A 20,322-nucleotide genomic window follows, 5' to 3' on the forward strand; every position below is an offset into this window, starting at 1 on the left:
TTCGTAATGTTTTTCGTTTCGTAATCCTTTAATGAACGTTTAATGTTTAATGAACGTTTAATGCCCTTTGATGTCCGGGGCCGCACGCGCGCTACACTGCACGGGCCAGCGTGTATCTTGCCCTTCGCTGCCAGGCTCGGGTAAACCGCTGAGCCCCATCCATGATGGGGACTGGGGCTTGAGACAGTGTCCCACGAACGAGGAATTCCCAGTAAGCGCGAGTCATCAGCTCGCGTTGATTAAGTCCCTGACCTTTGTACACACCGCCCGTCGCCGCACAAACATCACAATGAAACACAATCACAATTCACATATTCGTGCAATTCGAGAAAAGAAACTTTTATCAGCAATGTCGTCTATCCTGAAGTTCTAAGCTGAAGAAGAGGTACAAAATCATTCAATTATTTTCCCTAAAGAAAAGCGTACAGTTGATATCACGATTTGAAACACGATGGAATAATATTTACCGATATAAACAGTGATGTGGCTTTTATTGAAATTCTAAAGATACTGTTTTGATATTGATGATTTACGTGTGATATGATTTGACGGATATGAATCGTTTAAAATAAAAAAATTCTGCCTTCAATTTCTGATATTTTGCCTTTTCATTTCGGCTTCCCAATTGAAGCCCCGCCCGTAGGGCGGGTACCGTTGCTAGTTTAGTTAATTTTTAAAATGTTACACCTTCAGATGAAACACTGGTGGTTTAGGTATGCTGTTGGCCAATTGATTAAGAAATTAATTATTTTACGATTATTTATTTATTTTAATTATGCATTCATCAATCACTCAATTATTGTACACCTCTCCATCCCAATACCGTCTATATGTGCCACATGCTGGAGGATCCGTTATTTATTTATTTGGCAAGGTGGCGGTGTACTTTGAATGTACCTGTACTTGTTTTACGTTTATTCCCTTTTAAGTTAAAAAAGTCCGTTTTGTGTGGGCATGGGTTGCAGGGTGTTTCACGTATCAGGAATAAACAAATAAAACATCTTGGCCCTGTTCAAATTGACAGCAGTAGAAACGGTGAGTGTTTCAACATATCCCATTATCCCCACATATTTAATTTAAACTGGTGGGTATTTGAATTGTTTACAGTCCATTCTACATTAAGTGGACTTGCTGGAGCTTGAGATCAAGCCATTTTCAATCACAATGCTCAGCATGTTTGCAAAATTGGGGCAAACTATTTCCACACGACAAGACAATGTTTGATTGAAAACCGAGGCTATGAAAGAAGGAGCAATTATATATTATTCGATTTACTTACACATGCTCTTCAAATGCCTTGATTTCACAGCCCTCTGGTGCTTCTCGCATGAATGTAGAGCCATTGAGCCTCGGGAAAGAATCCAACAATGGTTGGCAAAGATCTAGGAGGAAGATATTCACCAATTTTATGGACACTGCAATTTTATGTCCCAACTTGAAAATATGAGCTGGCAAGAAGTGTTTTTTTTTTCTTTTTTGTATACAAGATCGAGGCTCGTGAAAGAGCTAACATTAATCACAAAAAAAGACACAAAACATAATAAGGGGAGTGGTAGACAAGATGGAGAGAGAGGGGAAAGCACACAAGCACAACATTTGAGAGCAGGGACATCGGGAGATCTGTGGGAGGGAGAGGGCTTGGGGGGAGGAGGCGTGGGAAGGGGGAGGGGGGGGGGGTGGGAGGGTGGGGTGGGAGAGGTACAAAACACATGGACACTGCTAAGACTTCCAGGACAGAAGTTGGAATTTCAAAAAAGTGGATCTGGGGTGAATTAACAGGGGTAGAAAAGATCAAGGTTTTGGATGGGGGAAGATAAGAGATGGTGGTGAACAGCTGTTTTAAAGACCTGGAGGGAGGAGTGGGATTGAAGAGAGTAAGGGAGTTTGTTCCAGAGGTGGGAGAAAAGAGGAGTGAGGGTGAGCAGAGAGTCTTGATTTTATAGACGTTATATAGACGTCATGGTTCTCTTTATCAGAGTAGTGATGGCAATGTACAAAAGAGCGCGCACAGCTGTAAGGACGAAGGACGGGAACAGTGGTGAGTTTGAGGTGAAGGTGGGAGTGCATCAGGGGTCGGTACTAAGTCCACTACTATTTGTAGCTGTGATGGAGGTGCTGGCTCGGAACGTAAAGGAGGGTTTACCGTGGGAGTTGTTGTATGCAGATGATCTGGTGTTGATTGCAGAAAGTATGGATGGACTGAAGGAGAAGATGAACAAGTGGAAGGAATGTATGGAGACGAAAGGTCTGAAGGTGAATATCGGAAAAACAAAGGTGATGGCAAGTGGTAAAGCATGTGGTGAGGTGGAAAGAACTGGGAAGTGGCCATGTGCTTTGTGCAGGAAGGGTGTCGGAGTGAACTCAATTCAATGTACAATGTGCGCTGAGTAGGTTCATCAAAAATGTAGTGGTTTGAGAGGATCATTAACCAGTGTGGCAGCTACATTCAAGTGTAAGGTGTGCACAGAGGGAGCTGCAGATGGAGGAAATGTTCAGTTGGATCTTGGAGACGGCATGAAGCTGGAAGGTGTGAAAACATTTTGTTACCTAGGAGACATGCTGAATGGAGAAGGTGGATCAGACTCGGCAACGGTTGCTAGAGTGAGATGTGCACGGAAGAAGTTTCGGGAACTGAGTGGCGTGCTGACGAGGAGGCGAGTGTCGTTGAAGCTGAAGGGAAAGGTGTATGCTGCATGTGTGAGAAGTGTTATGATTTATGGGAGCGAGACATGGGTAATGAACGTAGAGCAGCAACGAAGGCTGGAAAGGGTGGAAATGCGAATGGTTCGGTGGATGTGTGGAGTGTCGTTGAGAGAGAGGAAGCCAAATGTTGAATTGCGAAAGATGATGGGAATAGAGCCTGTGATGGATGCTGTGAAGAGAAACAGTTTGAGATGGTTTGGTCATGTGTTGAGGAAGGATGAAAGTGACTTGTTGAGAAGAGTGATGGAAATGAATGTGGAAGGAAGTAGAGGACGGGGAAGACCGAGAAAGACTTGGCAAAAGATGGTCGAAGAAGAAATGCGGGCAAGGGGTTAACAATGGGAGATGCAGAAAATAGGGCAAAATGGAGAAGATTGTCATGGGGACCGCAGGGCTAACCCCCGCTCTGGTAGGGAAAATGGCCTTTAAAATGCCTGTTGTATAGAATAGAAGAAGAATGATCATTTTAAGGCCATTTTCCCTGCTGGAGCAGGGGTTAGCCTTGCGGGCCCCATGACAATCATGGTTCCCTGTTTGAGGCAATGTTTTTATGGCCGGATGCCCTTCCTGACGCCAACCCTTGGTCACGCTCTTACCGCAGGGATACAGTATACACACCGTGATCATTCATCCCAGCAAGCTGGTACTCAATTTGCCGACCTCGGAAGGATGACAGGCTGAGTCAACCCCCCTGGTGTTAATTCAGCGATCGACCGGGATTCGAACCCAGGATCCTAGGATCCCAAGCCGGCATGCTAACCGCTAAGCCAACACCAGGGCGGGTGGGTGTATATAGGGTGTATATAGACGTGTGTCTATATACACCCTATATACACCGTGCGGGCGGGCGGGTGTATATAGACGTAAAATGCATTTAGTTATGTAGACGTTATTTAGTTATGTAGACGTTATAAGAGACGTTATTTAGTTATGTAGACGTTATAAGAGACGTTATTTAGGTATATAGACGTTATAAGATTTAAGAAGAGTTATATAGGCGTAAAATGCATTTAAATTATGGCAGCAATGTGAAAATAGTTGTATTCTTAATTCATGTACATTGCAAAAGGTACGTACGAATATACCTTTCAAAACAAGTTTCGGAGCTGTAGAAGATGTAACCAAAATGGAGAGAATGTCTGGACCTGATTTTTCTCCAAGCTCGTCTGTACTCGGGGAAATGCAGATGCAGACGAAAGGTGAGGTACTCCTCCCACAGAGCATCCTCTCGTCCCTGGAATCGGCTTTAGCGAGCCTGGAATTGGAGGCCCTGCTCTTCTGGCCGGCTGTCGGTGTGCTGGGCCTCCGTAGACATTTCGGTCGCTGGAGATGGAAATCCGAGACAAGACCAGGTGGCGGGGCACGCCTCCCATCCATTAAGTTGTGGGGATGCTGGAAACAATCGGTACTTAAAAATTGGCAAAAAGCTGTGCACACACAATATATAATTTAAACTTCAACCAATTAGCTGTCAGTGATACCAAAGTAGTTCAGAATCACAAAGGTCCTAAAATTGATAACCTAGCATTAGTTTACATACAGGTTGTACTTATAAACGGTACTGTAGTAACTGCACAATAACTATACAATAAGCAGGTATATTCACGTGCAACAAAACAATCTCTTTGGAACAGGAGACATTCAATATAGTTGAGAAGCCTCTGTCTAAGCCAAAAAATGAAGTTGCAGGAAGACAGCAGATAAGCATAGGATTTGGGAGGAAAATGAAAGTGAGCAAGTGTTTTGAAGACCTGTAAGGGAATAACAGGACCGAAGAGTATGGAGGATTGAATTTGTAGATGGAAAGAAAAGAGCATGAATGAATGAGAAGGTGACACCTGTGTGAGGGTGCGTGGATGGAGATGGGCGACAAAGACAGAGTTTAAACACAGACAAGCAGGACAATTTGCCCATGTAACATTAAACCTGGTAACTCAAATATTTTGGAACAGTGGGCGCTGTTTTTTTTTTTTGTTTGTTTTTTTGTTGTTGTTTGTTTGTTTTTTTGTATACAAGATCGAGGCTCGTGTAAGAGTTAACATTAATGACAAAAAAAACAACAAACGGACACATACGACGAAATAAAGGGAGCGGGAGACAAGATGGGGGGAGAGGGGGGAGCACACAAGTACAACATTTGAGAGCAGGGACATCGGGAGATCTGTGGGAGGGAGAGGGCTTGGGGGGAGGAGGCGTGGGAAAGGGGGGCGGGGGGTGGGAGAGGTAAAAAAAAAAAAAAACCACATGGACACAGCTAGAACTTCCAGGAAAGAAGTCGGTATTTCAGAAAAGTGGATCTGGGGTTGAAAGCTGTAGCTGTTGTTGAAAGGTTGAAGCCAAATCAGTTCTTAAAAGAGACTTTTAATAAATTTTTCTTCTGCATGTCTTATAAGGGAAGGGGGATGCACATCGAGATCAACTAACCACAAGGTGTTCTGGTCGTTATGCGAGGCCAAAAACGCAAGGGGAAGACAGACTCTGCCAACTTTGTAGCACCTCTATTAGTAGATCAAGTGCACGTCTCACATCAATTCCAGGTATACAAAGTGGATATAAATGGACTTGCGTTCAACTTCAACTTTGTTGAAAACATATTAAATGGAATCAAGTTTTGCTGAACTCATTAAAAACTTTCTGCTCGTCCTCTCATCTGTGGTCATCATGCGTGAGGATTCAGAACCTTCACAATGCAGTTTAATGGAGTGCAAGACCCCCCAGCCACGAAAAAGGATTTAGTACAACCACAAAAACCAAAAAGGTGCATTTTCACACAAAGGACCAGAAATTCTCATTAAAAACAATGAATTGTTGCTGCTCTTTAATGGCCACTAATGTTTTCTTTTTTTTGTATACAACATCGAGGCTCGTGTAAGAGCTAACATTAATCACAAAAAAAACGGACACATAAAACATAATAAGGGGAGCGGTAGACAAGATGCGGAGAGAGGGGGAAGCACACAAGCATAACATTTGAGAGCAGGGACATCGGAAGATCTGTGGGAGGGAGAGGGCTTGGGGGGATGAGGCATGGGAAGGGGGGGGGGGGGAGGTGGGAGAGGTATAAAACATATGAACACTGCTAGAACTTCCAGTGAAGAAGTCGGAATTTCGAGAAAGTGGATCTGGGGTGAATTAGCGGGGGTAGAAAAGATCAAGGTTTTGGATGGGGGAAGATAAGAGATGGTGGTGAACAGCTGTTTTAAAGACGTGGAGGTAGGAGAGGGATTGAAGAGAGTGAGGGAGTTTGTTCCAGAGGCGGGGGAAAAGAGGAATGAAGGAGTGAAGGTGAGCAGAGAGTCTTGATTTTGGCAGTTTAACCATAAGAGGGCTGCAGGCAGATCTTGTGCAACCTGTCGGAATATTTGGGGTGCAGAGCACAGCTAGAGCTGGGGAAGCAAGGCCGGAGAGGAGTGGAGTCGGTAGAAGACAGAAAGACCGGCTACCTATTATCCCACCTTGTGACAAGGTCATTCACAAACCGGCCTGGTCAGGTTCTGACATTCATCTAGTTAGGGCAGGAATTTGGCCATGGTGCCAGCGATACGTTCCGACCCTTTGCGAAGGACATCATGGGATCTTTAACACCCACCAACCCATGCTGGCAGACGGGACTCCCAGTTTAACGTCCATCCGAGGGACGGCACACACATTGATGAATCACCATGCCTGTGAAACACCAGGGTGGCAGTTTATAGCTGGGTCGGTATTCAACCCAGGCTGGACAGCCTCGATGCGAGTGTGCGCATCTCTAGGCCATCCTGTCAGCCCATAAAAAATATCGTCCAAACTACTGTGAGACAAACTACTCTGCAACTGAGTTTCAAACTGCAGCACACATTAACCCAATCAAGTGAAATGATAAAGATGGATAAATGTGGCAATTGCATTTTTTATGATTTCAAACTTTTTTGTACAATTTGTGCTCAAGAGGGCTTATTCTACAAGGGTTTATAAATAATACTTTTGCTGATTGGGAACGGAAACAGTATTTGCGGAACATGATAGGCAGGTGGACAGGTAGCAGCTTTCAGTCCAACGTCTACTGAGATTTGTTATGCTATTTTACTTTACCTGGTCTTATTTTGTGCCCGCAATGCACCTGGCTTTGCTTTTCCCCCTTATCGTCCACACAATCATTTCCTATCTACGGGTACCACCTTAAAGGTTTGACAGCTATTTCAACATGGCCCTCTTAGAATGCTGAGGCCGACAGTTACAGGCCGCATGTGCAGCACTGATGAAACCCTTTCTCTTTCCATTTATGATTAAAAAGTGAAATGCAATAACCGCTGGCCTGTGCCCTGCGGATATCTGGTGTATGTCAGGAGACGCTTCCATTGAAACAATAGTAATATATTAAACATTTGAGACTTGCAATTGCAGGTTTGCGAAGCCTTTGCCAAAGGAATCTGTTGTAATTGACCGAAGCCATAGTTTGGATAGAAATGCATTCTCCACATGCAGCGATCATGCACAGGAAAGGCCACGAGAACTGGCAGGAGAAATGTTTATTTCCAAACAGCATCTGAGGCAAAACATTCAGGGCGGCCCTGCAATGGTTCCTACGTGGGGAAGACCGAATCCCACAGTGAAGCTCGTGCAGGACAAGGAAAGTTCAAGTGTGGAAACAGGCAGAGCAATTTACCAGATGCGATGCACTATCTAGGTACAATGCGCCATCAAATGTTGCGAGCTATTACGAGGAAAATGGTGGTCTATCAGGCGAATCGCTCACATCTGTCCGGCCAGCAGATGGCCATTTTTGCCCTGCCCTGGTTGCTTGGCAATGCATCGCCCTCCCAAACCTCCCCCTGCCCCCAGTCAGAAGGTGTAAATTATAACAGGCAGGCTGGACTCAAAATACCAATGGTTCTCGAAACATCAATGTTGCTGCAGAAAAGACCGCCTTTGACCACCTCATACTCCGGTCCATGGAGGAAAGGGTGGCCACATCTCAAATGCATACAGATTTCTGCTTATACTTTCATTTTATAAATTATGATGGTGACGTTTCTCGTGGTTTTGTTGATTAAAAGATGCCAGATTCTTTGCAAGAAGATATTGCCATTTATGAATGCTAGAAGTTTCAGAAAAAAAAATATATATATACAGTCACGTGAAAAAGTAAGTGCACCCCAGGTAAAGTTTTGATTTTTTCAACATATTTCAACATACAGCTATTTGATCTTCATTTCAACAATATTGACAGATAAAGGTGATATAATATAACAAATATCATGAAACATTTACATTTTGTAGTCCATTGTATAATTTAAATAAACATAAATGCAAATTTCGCATGTGGAAAAAGTAAGTACACCCTTGGCTCTAATAGGTGGTATTGCCCCCTTTGGCAGAAACAACCTCAAGTAGGCGTTTCTTATAACTGTCTACCAGTCTCTGACATCGACTGGGAGAAATTTTTGCCGACTCCTCCATGCAGAATTCTTTCATCTGTGCGATGTTTGAGGGGTTTCTTGCATGCACACCTCATTTAAAATCCTCCCACAACATCTCAATGGGATTTATATATGCATTTATGTTTATTTAAATTATACAATGGACTACAAAATGTAAATGTTAGATCCGGGCTTTGACTTGGCCATTCCAGAACCCTCCATTTCTTTCTTTTCAGCCATTCCTTGGTGGATTTACTGGTATATTTAGGGTCATTGTCATGTTGCAAGGTCCACCTTCGGTTGAGCTTCAACTTTCCGACAGATGGCCTCACATTATTCTCAAGCACCCTCTGGTACAATGAAGAATTCATAGTGGATTCTATGATGGTGAGCTGCCCAGGCCCTGATGCAGCAAAGCTGCCCCAAACCATAATATTTCCACCACCATGCTTTTTACAGTTGGTATCAGGTTCCTGTTGTCAAATGCTGCCTTTGGTTTTTCGCCAAACATGTCTTCTGGTACTGTGGCCAACTAGCTCTACCTTTGACTCATCTGTCCAGAGCACATTGTTCCAGAAGTGCTGGTCTTTGCCGAGGTGTTCATTGGCAAACTTTAGTCTTGCCCTGATGCTCTTTCTGGACAGCAAAGGTTTCCTCCTGGCACACCTCCCATGTAGATCAAATTTGTGCAGCCTCTTTCTAATGATAGACTCGTGCACTTTGACATCAACAGTGGCAAGAGCTACCTGTAGGTCCCGTGATGACATTCTGGGGTTCTTAGAGACTTCTTTCAGCATCTTGCGGTCTGCTCTCGGGCTGAACTTGCTGGGGCGGCCTGGCCTGAACAAGTTGGCAGTTGTTTGGAATCTTCTCCACTTGTAGATGATCTTCCGGACAGTCGAATGATTGATTTCAAATTGTTTGGAGATCTTTTTAAATCCCTTCCCAGACTCGTAGGCATCTATAACCTTTTTTCTGAAGGCCTCAGAGAGCTCTTTTGATCTAGGCATGGTGACGCCGCACACTTCAACAACAAAGAGCAAACCAAACGAAATGTCTGAGGTTTAAATAAGACAGGTTCCTCCAATATCCTCTCTAACGATGTTCTAATCATTTGCTGAGCTGGTGCACCTGATTCTAATTTTAGGTATTTGAAGTAGTGATAAATGTAGGGGTGTACTTACTTTTTCCACATGCGAAATTTGCATTTATGTTTATTTAAATTATACAATGGACGACAAAATGTAAATGTTTCATGATATTTGTTATATTATATCACCTTTATCTGTCAATATTGTTGAAATGAAGATCAAATAGCTGTATGTTGAAATATGTTGAAAAAGTCAAAACTTTACATGGGGTGTACTTACTTTTTCACGTGACTGTATATATGACCAGGCCTTGTAAAAGAGCTGAACTACAAGGGGCAGTTGGCAGATCTACCACCAGGAGGGGAGAGGGTACAAGCAGGCAATGCACAAAAATAAATTGGTATTGAAAAAGTAAGTACACCCCATGTAAAGTTTTGACTTTTTCAACATATTTCAACATACAGCTATTTGATCTTCATTTCAACAATATTAATAGATAAAGGTGATATTGAAGGAACTGCGCTCCAACGCGAGTCGAAAGAATTGACGCGACCAAAGACGGAATTCATCCGAGTTGCTTTATTGAAACAAAACAGCTCAGGTATTCTGACAAGCCCGTTTATCGGGCAGCAATATATATACACATTTATGTCGGGAAGTTTGCCCGGCAAAAGCTATACCGGGCATGCCCGGGTGTCAAGGGCGAGCCTTGGAAAGGCGAGTCTGGACCTGCCCGGGCGTGTTTGGCTGTGGCCTGGCAAGTCGAGGCTGGGCGTGCCCGGGCGCTCTGGACGAGCCCTGAAAAGGCGATAGCGGGCATGCCCGGACGCTCTGGGCGAGCCCTGGAAAGGCAAGAGCGGGCATGTCCGGGAAAGACGAGACCGGGCGTGCCCGGGAGGTTCGGGCGTGCCCGGGAACAGTGAGTCCGGGCATGCCCGGGAGAGGCGCGTCTAGCCGTGTTCTGGCCGGTGCAAGGCGATTGTGTGCATCCAGCGGTAACTGCTACACACGCCCCTCCAGAATCGACCTGCACCAGCAGGGTCAATTTAAGGGGGGTCCGGATGACCCGGCCGAAGCGACCCCTGGAGGGTCGTGGGGAGGGGTCCGACGTGGTGGTGGGTGGTCGAGCGGGGGGAACTGTGGACGGGGGGTGGCCTTGCCGCGGAGGAAGGGCCAACCGTGGTGGTCGGTCGACGTCCATGTGCGCCGGTTTGAGGCGGTCCACAGAAATCCGGTCCGGCCGGCCGCCGAAGTCGACGATGAAAGACTTGTCGCCCCGTCGCAGGACCCGGAAGGGCCCGTCATATGGCGGCCGGAGTGGCCCCCGGTGCGCGTCATGACGCACAAAGACGTACTCCGCTGTGCGAAGCGCCGGGGGGACGTAGGACTGGGGGCCACCGTGGCGGGACGTCGGCACGGGGGCAAATCGTCGGGCGGCCTCCTGGAGGTCCGAGCGCTGGCGAGCGGCGGACCAGGGACTGGTAGCGTCGGGCACGAATTCGCCCGGGACGCGGAGCGGCTGGCCGTAGACGAGCTCGGCGGCGGATGCCTGGAGGTCTTCCTTGGGGGCCGTGCGAAGGCCCAAAAGGACCCACGGCAGCCGGTCGGCCCAACCGTCGTCCTGAAGGCCGGCCATGAGTGCGGCCTTCATGGAGCGGTGAAACCGCTCGCACAACCCATTGGCTTGGGGGTGGTAGGCTGTGGTGCGGTGCAGCGTGACCCCCAACGAACGGGCGACCGCGCCCCAAAGCTCAGACGTGAACTGTGGGCCGCGGTCGGACGAGATGTCTGCTGGTGCGCCGAAGCGTGCGACCCAGGTGGCGATGAACGCCTGCGCCACGTCGGCGGTGGTGGTGGAGGCGAGGGGCACGGCCTCCGGCCACCTGGTGGTCCTGTCGACCATGGTGAGCAGGTGGGTGAACCCCCGCGAGGGGGGAAGGGGACCCACATGGTCCACGTGGACGTGGTCGAAACGCCGTTCAGGCACGGCGAAAGGTGCCAGCGGGGCCTGGGTGTGGCGGTGGACCTTGACCCGCTGGCAGGCCGTGCAGGCGTTGGCCCAGTCGCGGATGTTTCGTCGAAGGCCGTGCCAGACGAAACGCGCCGACACCAGCTTCTGAGAAGCTTTCCGGCCCGGGTGAGAAAGGCCGTGGATGGAGGCGAAGATGCGGCGCTGCCAGGAAATGGGCACGATGGGGCGAGGCTGGCCCTGGGAGACGTCGCAGAGCAGGACGGTGCCCGCGGAGGGAATGTCGGCCAGGCGGAGGCCCGTGTCCGCCGCACGGAGTGCCTGCACCGAGGCGTCGGTGGTCTGGTCGGCCGCCATGAGCGCGAAGTCCACGCCGAGGTGGACCGCGTTTGCACTGGCCCGAGAAAGACAGTCGGCCACGGCGTTGTCTTTGCCGGCGACGTGCCGGATGTCCGTGGTGAACTCCGACACGGCGGAGAGGTGGCGCTGCTGGCGGGCCGACCACGGCTCCGTGACCTTAGCCATTGCGTAGACCAACGGCTTGTGGTCGACGAAAGCCGTGAACGGGCGGCCCTCCAGGAGGTGTCGGAAATGGCGAACGGCCAGGAATAGCCCGAGCAGCTCGCGGTCGAACGTGCTGTAGTTTAACTCGTTCGGCCGGAGTTGCCGGCTGAAAAAAGCGAGTGGCTGCCAAACCCCGTCCACCCATTGCTCATGGACGGCGCCCACCGCGTAGTTGGAGGCGTCCGTAGTGAGGGCGATGGGCGTGTTGAGCACCGGGTGAGCCAGCAGCGTTGCGTCGGCGAGGGCCCGTTTGGTGCTGGCGAAGGCCGCGTCCATGGCCGCGGACCAAACAATGTCATGCTTGGCCGGCTTGCCCCGGAGGGCCTCGTAAAGGGGCCGCATGAGCTGAGAAGCGCGGGGCACGAATCGGTGATAAAAATTCACCATGCCGAGGAACTCTTGGAGGGCCTTGATGGAACGGGGACGCGGGAACGTGGTGATGGCCTCGACCTTGGTCGGCAGCGGCACGGCCCCGGTCTTGGTGATGCGGTGGCCCAAAAAGTCAACGGTCGTCGCGCCGAAGTGGCATTTGACCGGGTTGACAATTAAGCCGTGCTCGCTGAGGCGACCGAACAGTGTTCGGAGGTGCTCGGCGCGGGCCATGCTGGCGACGAGGATATCATCCAGATAGACGAAAAGAAACGGCAGGTCGCGCAGCACGCCGTCCATCAAGCGCTGGAACGCCTGGGCCGCGTTCTTGAGGCCAAACGGCATCCGCAAAAATTCGAACAGGCCGAACGGCGTGATGATGGCCGTCTTCGGGACGTCGGCCGCCCGGACAGGTACCTGGTGGTAGCCCCGTATCAGGTCAATTTTCGAAAAGATGACCCGTCCCGCCAAACGGGCGGAAAAGTCCTGAATATGCGGGATCGGGTACCTGTCGGGGGTGGTAGCATCGTTGAGACGGCGGTAGTCGCCACACGGGCGCCATCCACCCCCCGGCTTTGGCACGATGTGCAGTGGCGAGGCCCACGCGCTATCGGAGCGCCGCACGATGCCGAGGTGCTCCAACGGGTCGAACTCGGCCTTCGCCACAGCGAGCTTGGCCGGGTCGAGGCGGCGGGCCCTGGCGTAGACCGGCGGGCCCGTAGTGGGTATGTGGTGCTCGATCCCGTGCCGCACCGCGACGGCCGAAAACGTCGGCCGCGTGAGGGCCAGGAATTCCGCGAGCAGGCGAGCGAACTTGTTCGCTGCCGGGAGGGCGCACGCCAGTTCGGTCGGCGCGGAGCTGCTCATCGTGCATGCCAGGGAGCTGAAGATCTCGGCGTTGACAAGGCGACGACGTTTGACGTCGACCAGCAGCCCGTGCGCGCAGAGGAAGTCGGCGCCCAGCAAAGCCATGGGGACGCAGGCGGTCACAAAAGTCCATTGAAAACGCTGTCTGCCGAAGCAGAGGGCGACGACGCCTGGGCCGAAAGTGCGTATGGCCGAGCCATTAGCAGCGACCAAAGAGGGGCCGCAAACGGCGTCCCGCCTGTCCTGCTCGGAGGCGGGTATGACGCTCAGTTGGGCGCCGGTGTCACACAGGAAACGCCGCCCAGACGCTTTGTCCCGAATAAACAGCAAGTTGCCCGAGTGGCCGGCGCCCATGGCTGGGAATGAACGCCGGCCCGGCCGTTTCCCGACCTGCCGAAAGTGCACGGGGGCCGGCACATCCGAGCCTTGTGTCCGAACCTGGCGTGGTAATAACACCACGCCCGGTCAGGTGGAGGCCCCGGCCGTCGTGTCGGAAGCGGGCGGTGCGGCGTGGCGGCCGCCAGTTGCACCAGCAGTTCGGCCTCCAACCGCGCAGGGCGCTCGGGTGTCGTGGGCGTCGCCTCGGACGGCGGCGGGCTCCAGGTAACCGCGCCGATGTGCTGGCCCGCCGAGGAGATCTTATCGGCTTCCCTGGCGAGGGCGCGGGAATCCGTGATCAACGTGCCAGCCAGGGCGAGGCGTACCGGGTGAGGCAGCTGGCGAAGGAACAGCTCGCGGAACAGAAATCCGGAGAGTGCTCACCGAGCAACGAGAGCATATAGTCCATGCGCTCGGACGGGCGCGTGTCGCCGAGCTCGGGCAGAGCGAGCAGGCGCCGTGCGCGTGCTGCCGGTGAGAGGGCGAAAGCGTCGAGGAGGAGTGTCTTCAGCGCGTCGTATTTGTCAGCAGCCGGCGGGTGCTCGAGGAGGCTCAAGGCGCGGGCCGCGGTGGCGTAACCGAGCGCCGCCACAACATGGTGGAAGCGGGTGTCGTCCGCGGTGATGCCTCGAAGGGCGAAACTGAGAGTCCGCCTGAGCGAACCAAACAGCCGCGTGAGCCTCCCAGAAGGTAGGCAGTTTAAGCGTCACTGCCGTATCCATGTCGGTAGGTCACCAATGAAGGAACTGCGCTCCAACGCGAGTCAAAAGAATTGACGCGACCAAAGACGGAATTCGTCCGAGTTGCTTTATTGAAACAAAACAGCTCAGGTATTCTGACAAGCCCGTTTATCGGGCAGCAATATATATACACATTTATGTCGGGAAGTTTGCCCGGCAAAAGCTATACCGGGCATGCCCGGGTGTCAAGGGCGAGCCTTGGAAAGGCGAGTCTGGACCTGCCCGGGCGTGTTTGGCTGTGGCCTGGCAAGTCGAGGCTGGGCGTGCCCGGGCGCTCTGGACGAGCCCTGGAAAGGCGATAGCGGGCATGCCCGGACGCTCTGGGCGAGCCCTGGAAAGGCGATAGCGGGCATGCCCGGCCGCTCTGGGCGAGCCCTGAAAAGGCGAGAGCGGGCATGCCCGGGAAAGACGAGACCGGGCGTGCCCGGGAGGTTCGGGCGTGCCCGGGAACAGTGAGTCCGGGCATGCCCGGGAGAGGCGCGTCTAGCCGTGTTCTGGCCGGTGCAAGGCGATTGTGTGCATCCAGCGGTAACCGCTATACACGCCCCTCCAGAATCGACCTGCACCAGCAGGGTCAATTTAAGGGGGGTCCGGATGACCCGGCCGAAGCGACCCCTGGAGGGTCGTGGGGAGGGGTCCGACGTGGTGGTGGGTGGTCGAGCGGGGGGAACTGTGGACGGGGGGCGGCCTTGCCGCGGAGGAAGGGCCAACCGTGGTGGTCGGTCGACGTCCATGTGCGCCGGTTTGAGGCAGTCCACAGAAATCCGGTCCGGCCGGCCGCCGAAGTCGACGATGAAAGACTTGTCGCCCCGTCGCAGGACCCGGAAGGGCCCGTCATACGGCGGCCGGAGTGGCCCCCGGTGCGCGTCATGACGCACAAAGACGTACTCCGCTGTGCGAAGCGCCGGGGGGACGTAGGACTGGGGGCCACCGTGGCGGGACGTCGGCACGGGGGCAAATCGTCGGGCGGCCTCCTGGAGGTCCGAGCGCTGGCGAGCGGCGGACCAGGGACTGGTAGCGTCGGGCACGAATTCGCCCGGGACGCGGAGCGGCTGGCCGTAGACGAGCTCGGCGGCGGACGCCTGGAGGTCTTCCTTGGGGGCCGTGCGAAGGCCCAAAAGGACCCACGGCAGCCGGTCGGCCCAACCGTCGTCCTGAAGGCCGGCCATGAGTGCGGCCTTCATGGAGCGGTGAAACCGCTCGCACAACCCGTTGGCTTGGGGGTGGTAGGCTGTGGTGCGGTGCAGCGTGACCCCCAACGAACGGGCGACCGCGCCCCAAAGCTCAGACGTGAACTGTGGGCCGCGGTCGGACGAGATGTCCGCTGGTGCGCCGAAGCGTGCGACCCAGGTGGCGATGAACGCCTGCGCCACGTCGGCGGTGGTGGTGGAGGCGAGGGGCACGGCCTCCCGCCACCTGGTGGTCCTGTCGACCATGGTGAGCAGGTGGGTGAACCCCCGCGAGGGGGGAAGGGGACCCACATGGTCCACGTGGACGTGGTCGAAACGCCGTTCAGGCACGGCGAAAGGTGCCAGCGGTGCCTGGGTGTGGCGGTGGACCTTGACCCGCTGGCAGGCCGTGCAGGCGTTGGCCCAGTCGCGGATGTTTCGTCGAAGGCCGTGCCAGACGAAACGCGCCGACACCAGCTTCTGAGAAGCTTTCCGGCCCGGGTGAGAAAGGCCGTGGATGGAGGCGAAGATGCGGCGCTGCCAGGAAACGGGCACGATGGGGCGAGGCTGGCCCTGGGAGACGTCGCAGAGCAGGACGGTGCCCACGAAGGGAATGTCGGCCAGGCGGAGGCCCGTGTCCACCGCACGGAGTGCCTGCACCGAGGCGTCGGTGGTCTGGTCGGCCGCCATGAGCGCGAAGTCCACGCCGAGGTGGACCGCGTTTGAGCTGGCTCGAGAAAGACAGTCGGCCACGGCGTTGTCTTTGCCGGCGACGTGCCGGATGTCCGTGGTGAACTCCGACACGGCGGAGAGGTGGCGCTGCTGGCGGGCCGACCACGGCTCCGTGACCTTAGCCATTGCGTAGACCAACGGCTTGTGGTCGACGAAAGCCGTGAACGGGCGGCCCTCCAGGAGGTGTCGGAAATGGCGAACGGCCAGGAATAGCCCGAGCAGCTCGCGGTCGAACGTGCTGTAGTTTAACTCGTTCGGCCGGAGTTGCCGGCTGAAAAAAGCGAGTGGCTGCCAAACCCCGTCCACCCATTGCTCATGGAAGGCGCCCACCGCGTAGTTGGAGGCGTCCGTAGTGAGGGCGATGGGCGTGTTGAGCACCGGGTGAGCCAGCAGCGTTGCGTCGGCGAGGGCCCGTTTGGTGCTGGCGAAGGCCGCGTCCATGGCCGCGGACCAAACAATGTCATGCTTGGCCGGCTTGCCCCGGAGGGCCTCGTAAAGGGGCCGCATGAGCTGAGCAGCGCGGGGCACGAATCGGTGATAAAAATTCACCATGCCGAGGAACACTTGGAGGGCCTTGATGGAACGGGGACGCGGGAACGTGGTGATGGCCTCGACCTTGGTCGGCAGCGGCACGGCCCCGGTCTTGGTGATGCTGTGGCCCAAAAAGTCAACGGTCGTCGCGCCGAAGTGGCATTTGACCGGGTTGACAATTAAGCCGTGCTCGCTGAGGTGACCGAACAGTGTTCGGAGGTGGAGGAGGTGCTCGGCGCGGGCCATGCTGGCGACGAGGATATCGTCCAGATAGACGAAAAGAAACGGCAGGTTGCGCAGCACGCCGTCGATCAAGCGCTGGAACGCCTGGGCCGCGTTCTTGAGGCCAAACGGCATCCGCAAAAATTCGAACAGGCCGAACGGCGTGATGACGGCCGTCTTCGGGACGTCGGCCGCCCGGACAGGTACTTGGTGGTAGCCCCGTATCAGGTCAATTTTCGAAAAGATGACCCGTCCCGCCAAACGGGCGGAAAAGTCCTGAATATGCGGGATCGGGTACCTGTCGGGGGTGGTAGCATCGTTGAGACGGCGGTAGTCGCCACACGGGCGCCATCCACCCCCCGGCTTTGGCACGATGTGCAGTGGCGGGGCCCACGCGCTATCGGAGCGCCGCAAGATGCCGAGGTGCTCCAACGCGTCGAACTCGGCCTTCGCCACGGCGAGCTTGGCCGGGTCGAGGCGGCGGGCCCTGGCGTAGACCGGCGGGCCCGTAGTGGGTATGTGGTGCTCGATCCCGTGCCGCACCGCGACGGCCGAAAACGTCGGCCGCGTGAGGGCCGGGAATTCCGCGAGCAGGCGAGCGAACTTGTTCGCTGCCGGGAGGGCGCACGCCAGTTCGGTCGGCGCGGAGCTGCTCATCGTGCATGCCAGGGAGCTGAAGGTCTCGGCGTTGACAAGGCGACGACGTTTGACGTCGACCAGCAGCCCGTGCGCGCAGAGGAAGTCGGCGCCCAGCAAAGCCATGGGGACGCAGGCGGTCACAAAAGTCCATTGAAAACGCTGTCTGCCGAAGCAGAGGGTGACGACGCGTGGGCCGAAAGTGCGTATGGCCGAGCCATTAGCAGCGACCAAAGAGGGGCCGCAAACGGCGTCCCGCCTGTCCTGCTCGGAGGCGGGTATGACGCTCAGTTGGGCGCCGGTGTCACACAGGAAACGCCGCCCAGACGCTTTGTCCCGAATAAACAGCAAGTTGCCCGAGTGGCCGGCGCTCATGGCTGGGAATGAACGCCGGCCCGGCCGTTTCCCGACCTGCCGAAAGTGCACGGGGGCCGGCACGTCCGAGCCTTGTGTCCGAACCTGGCGTGGTAATAACACCACGCCCGGTCAGGTGGAGGCCCCGGCCGTCGTGTCGGAAGCGGGCGGTGCGGCGTGGCGGCCGCCAGTTGCACCAGCAGTTCGGCCTCCAACCGCGCAGGGCGCTCGGGTGTCGTGGGCGTCGCCTCGGATGGCGGCGGGCTCCAGGTAACCGCGCCGATGTGCTGGCCCGCCGAGGAGATCTTATCGGCTTCCCTGGCGAGGGCGCGGGAATCCGTGATCAACGTGCCAGCCAGGGCGAGGCGTACCGGGTGAGGCAGCTGGCGAAGGAACAGCTCGCGGAACAGAAAATCCGGAGAGTGCTCACCGAGCAACGAGAGCATATAGTCCATGCGCTCGGACGGGCGCGTGTCGCCGAGGTCGGGCAGAGCGAGCAGGCGCCGTGCGCGTGCTGCCGGTGAGAGGGCGAAAGCGTCGAGGAGGAGTGTCTTCAGCGCGTCGTATTTGTCAGCAGCCGGCGGGTGCTCGAGGAGGCTCAAGGCGCGGGCCGCGGTGGCGGGACCGAGCGCCGCCACAACATGGTGGAAGCGGGTATCGTCCGCGGTGATGCCTCGCAGGGCGAACTGAGAGTCCGCCTGAGCGAACCAAACAGCCGCGTGAGCCTCCCAGAAGGTAGGCAGTTTAAGCGTCACTGCCGTATCCATGTCGGTAGGTCACCAATGAAGGAACTGCGCTCCAACGCGAGTCGAAAGAATTGACGCGACCAAAGACGGAATTCGTCCGAGTTGCTTTATTGAAACAAAACAGCTCAGGTATTCTGACAAGCCCGTTTATCGGGCAGCAATATATATACACATTTATGTCGGGAAGTTTGCCCGGCAAAAGCTATACCGGGCATGCCCGGGTGTCAAGGGCGAGCCTTGGAAAGGCGAGTCTGGACCTGCCCGGGCGTGTTTGGCTGCGGCCTGGCAAGTCGAGGCTGGGCGTGCCCGGGCGCTCTGGACGAGCCCTGGAAAGGCGATAGCGGGCATGCCCGGACGCTCTGGGCGAGCCCTGGAAAGGTGATAGTGGGCATGCCCGGACGCTCTGGGCGAGCCCTGAAAAGGCGATAGCAGGCATGCCCGGACACTCTGGGCGAGCCCTGGAAAGGCGAGAGCGGGCATGCCCGGGAAAGACGAGACCGGGCGTGCCCGGGAGGTTCGGGCGTGCCCGGGAACAGTGAGTCCGGGCATGCCCGGGAGAGGCGCGTCTAGCCGTGTTCTGGCCGGTGCAAGGCGATTGTGTGCATCCAGCGGTAACCGCTACAATATAATGTAACAAATATCATGAAACATTTACATTTTGTAGTCCATTGTATAATTTATATAAACATAAATGCAAATTTCGCATGTGGAAAAAGTAAGTACCCCCTTGGGTCTAATCGGTGGTCTTGCCCCCTTTGGCAGAAACAACCTCAAGTAGGCGTTTCTTATAACTGTCTACCAGTCTCTCACATCGACTGGGAGAATTTTTTCCCACTCCTCCATGCAGAATTCTTTCAGCTGTGCGATGTTTGAGGGGTTTCTTGCATGCACAGCTCGTTTCAAATCCCCCCACAACATCTCGATGGGATTTAGATCCGGGCTTTGACTTGGCCATTCCAGAACCCGCCATATCTTTCTCTTCAGCCATTCCTTGGTGGATTCACTGGTATGTTTAGGGTCATTGTCATGTTGCAAGGTCCACCTTCGGTTGAGCTTCAACTTTCCGACAGATGGCCTCACATTATCCTCAAGCACCCTCTGGTACAATGAAGAATTCATAGTGGATTCTATGATGGTGAGCTGCCCAGGCCCTGATGCAGCAAAGCTGCCCCAAACCATAATATTTCCACCACCATGCTTTACAATTGGTATCACGTTCTTGTGGTCAAATGCTGTCTTTGGTTTTCGCCAAACATGTCCTCTGGTACTGTGGCCAAATAGCTCTACCTTTGACTCATCTGTCCAGAGCACATTGTTCCAGAAGTGCTGGTCTTTGCCTAGGTGTTCATTGGCAAACTTTAGTCTTGCCCTGATGTTCTTTCTGGACAGCATAGGTTTCCTCCTGGCACACCTCCCATGTAGTTCAAATTTGTGCAGCCTCTTTCCAAAGGTAGACTTGTGCACTTTGACATCAACAGTCGCAAGAGCTACCTGTAGGTCCCGTGATGACATTCTGGGGTTCTTAGAGACTTCTTTCAGCATCTTGCGGTCTGCTCTCGGGCTAAACTTGCTGGGGCGGCCTGGCCTGAACAAGTTGGCAGTTGTTTGGAATCTTCTCCACTTGTAGATGATCTTCCGGACCGTCGAATGATTGATTTCAAATTGTTTGGCGATCTTTTTAAATCCCTTCCCAGACTCGTAGGCATCTATAACCTTCTTTATGAAGGCCTCAGAGAGCTCTTTTGATCTAGGCATGGTGACGCCGCACACTTCAACAACAAAGAGCAAACCAAACTAAATGTCTGAGGTTTAAATGAGACAGGTTCCTCCAAGATCCTCTCTAACTATGTTC

General features: G+C 54.0%; 1 protein-coding gene across 5 annotated transcripts in view; it reads right to left on the reverse strand.

Annotated features, from left to right (window-relative positions):
* The window catches only part of LOC137433934 (glucocorticoid-induced transcript 1 protein), a 261,907-nt gene that overhangs the window by 40,413 nt on the left and 201,172 nt on the right, over positions 1-20,322 (reverse strand). For all 5 annotated transcript variants that reach the window (XM_068126436.2, XM_068126435.2, XM_078785921.1 and 2 more), the window contains 2 exons: positions 3,789-4,095; positions 1,280-1,382 (listed from right to left, as the gene is read on the reverse strand). In XM_068126436.2, coding sequence (XP_067982537.2) covers positions 1,280-1,382; positions 3,789-4,095 — 410 coding nt within the window. The remainder of the gene's footprint in view (positions 1-1,279; positions 1,383-3,788; positions 4,096-20,322) is intronic.

Source organism: Myxine glutinosa, chromosome 10, assembly GCF_964187855.1.
Source record: "Myxine glutinosa chromosome 10, kmMyxGlut1.1, whole genome shotgun sequence".
In the NCBI taxonomy this organism is placed as follows: domain Eukaryota; kingdom Metazoa; phylum Chordata; class Myxini; order Myxiniformes; family Myxinidae; genus Myxine; species Myxine glutinosa.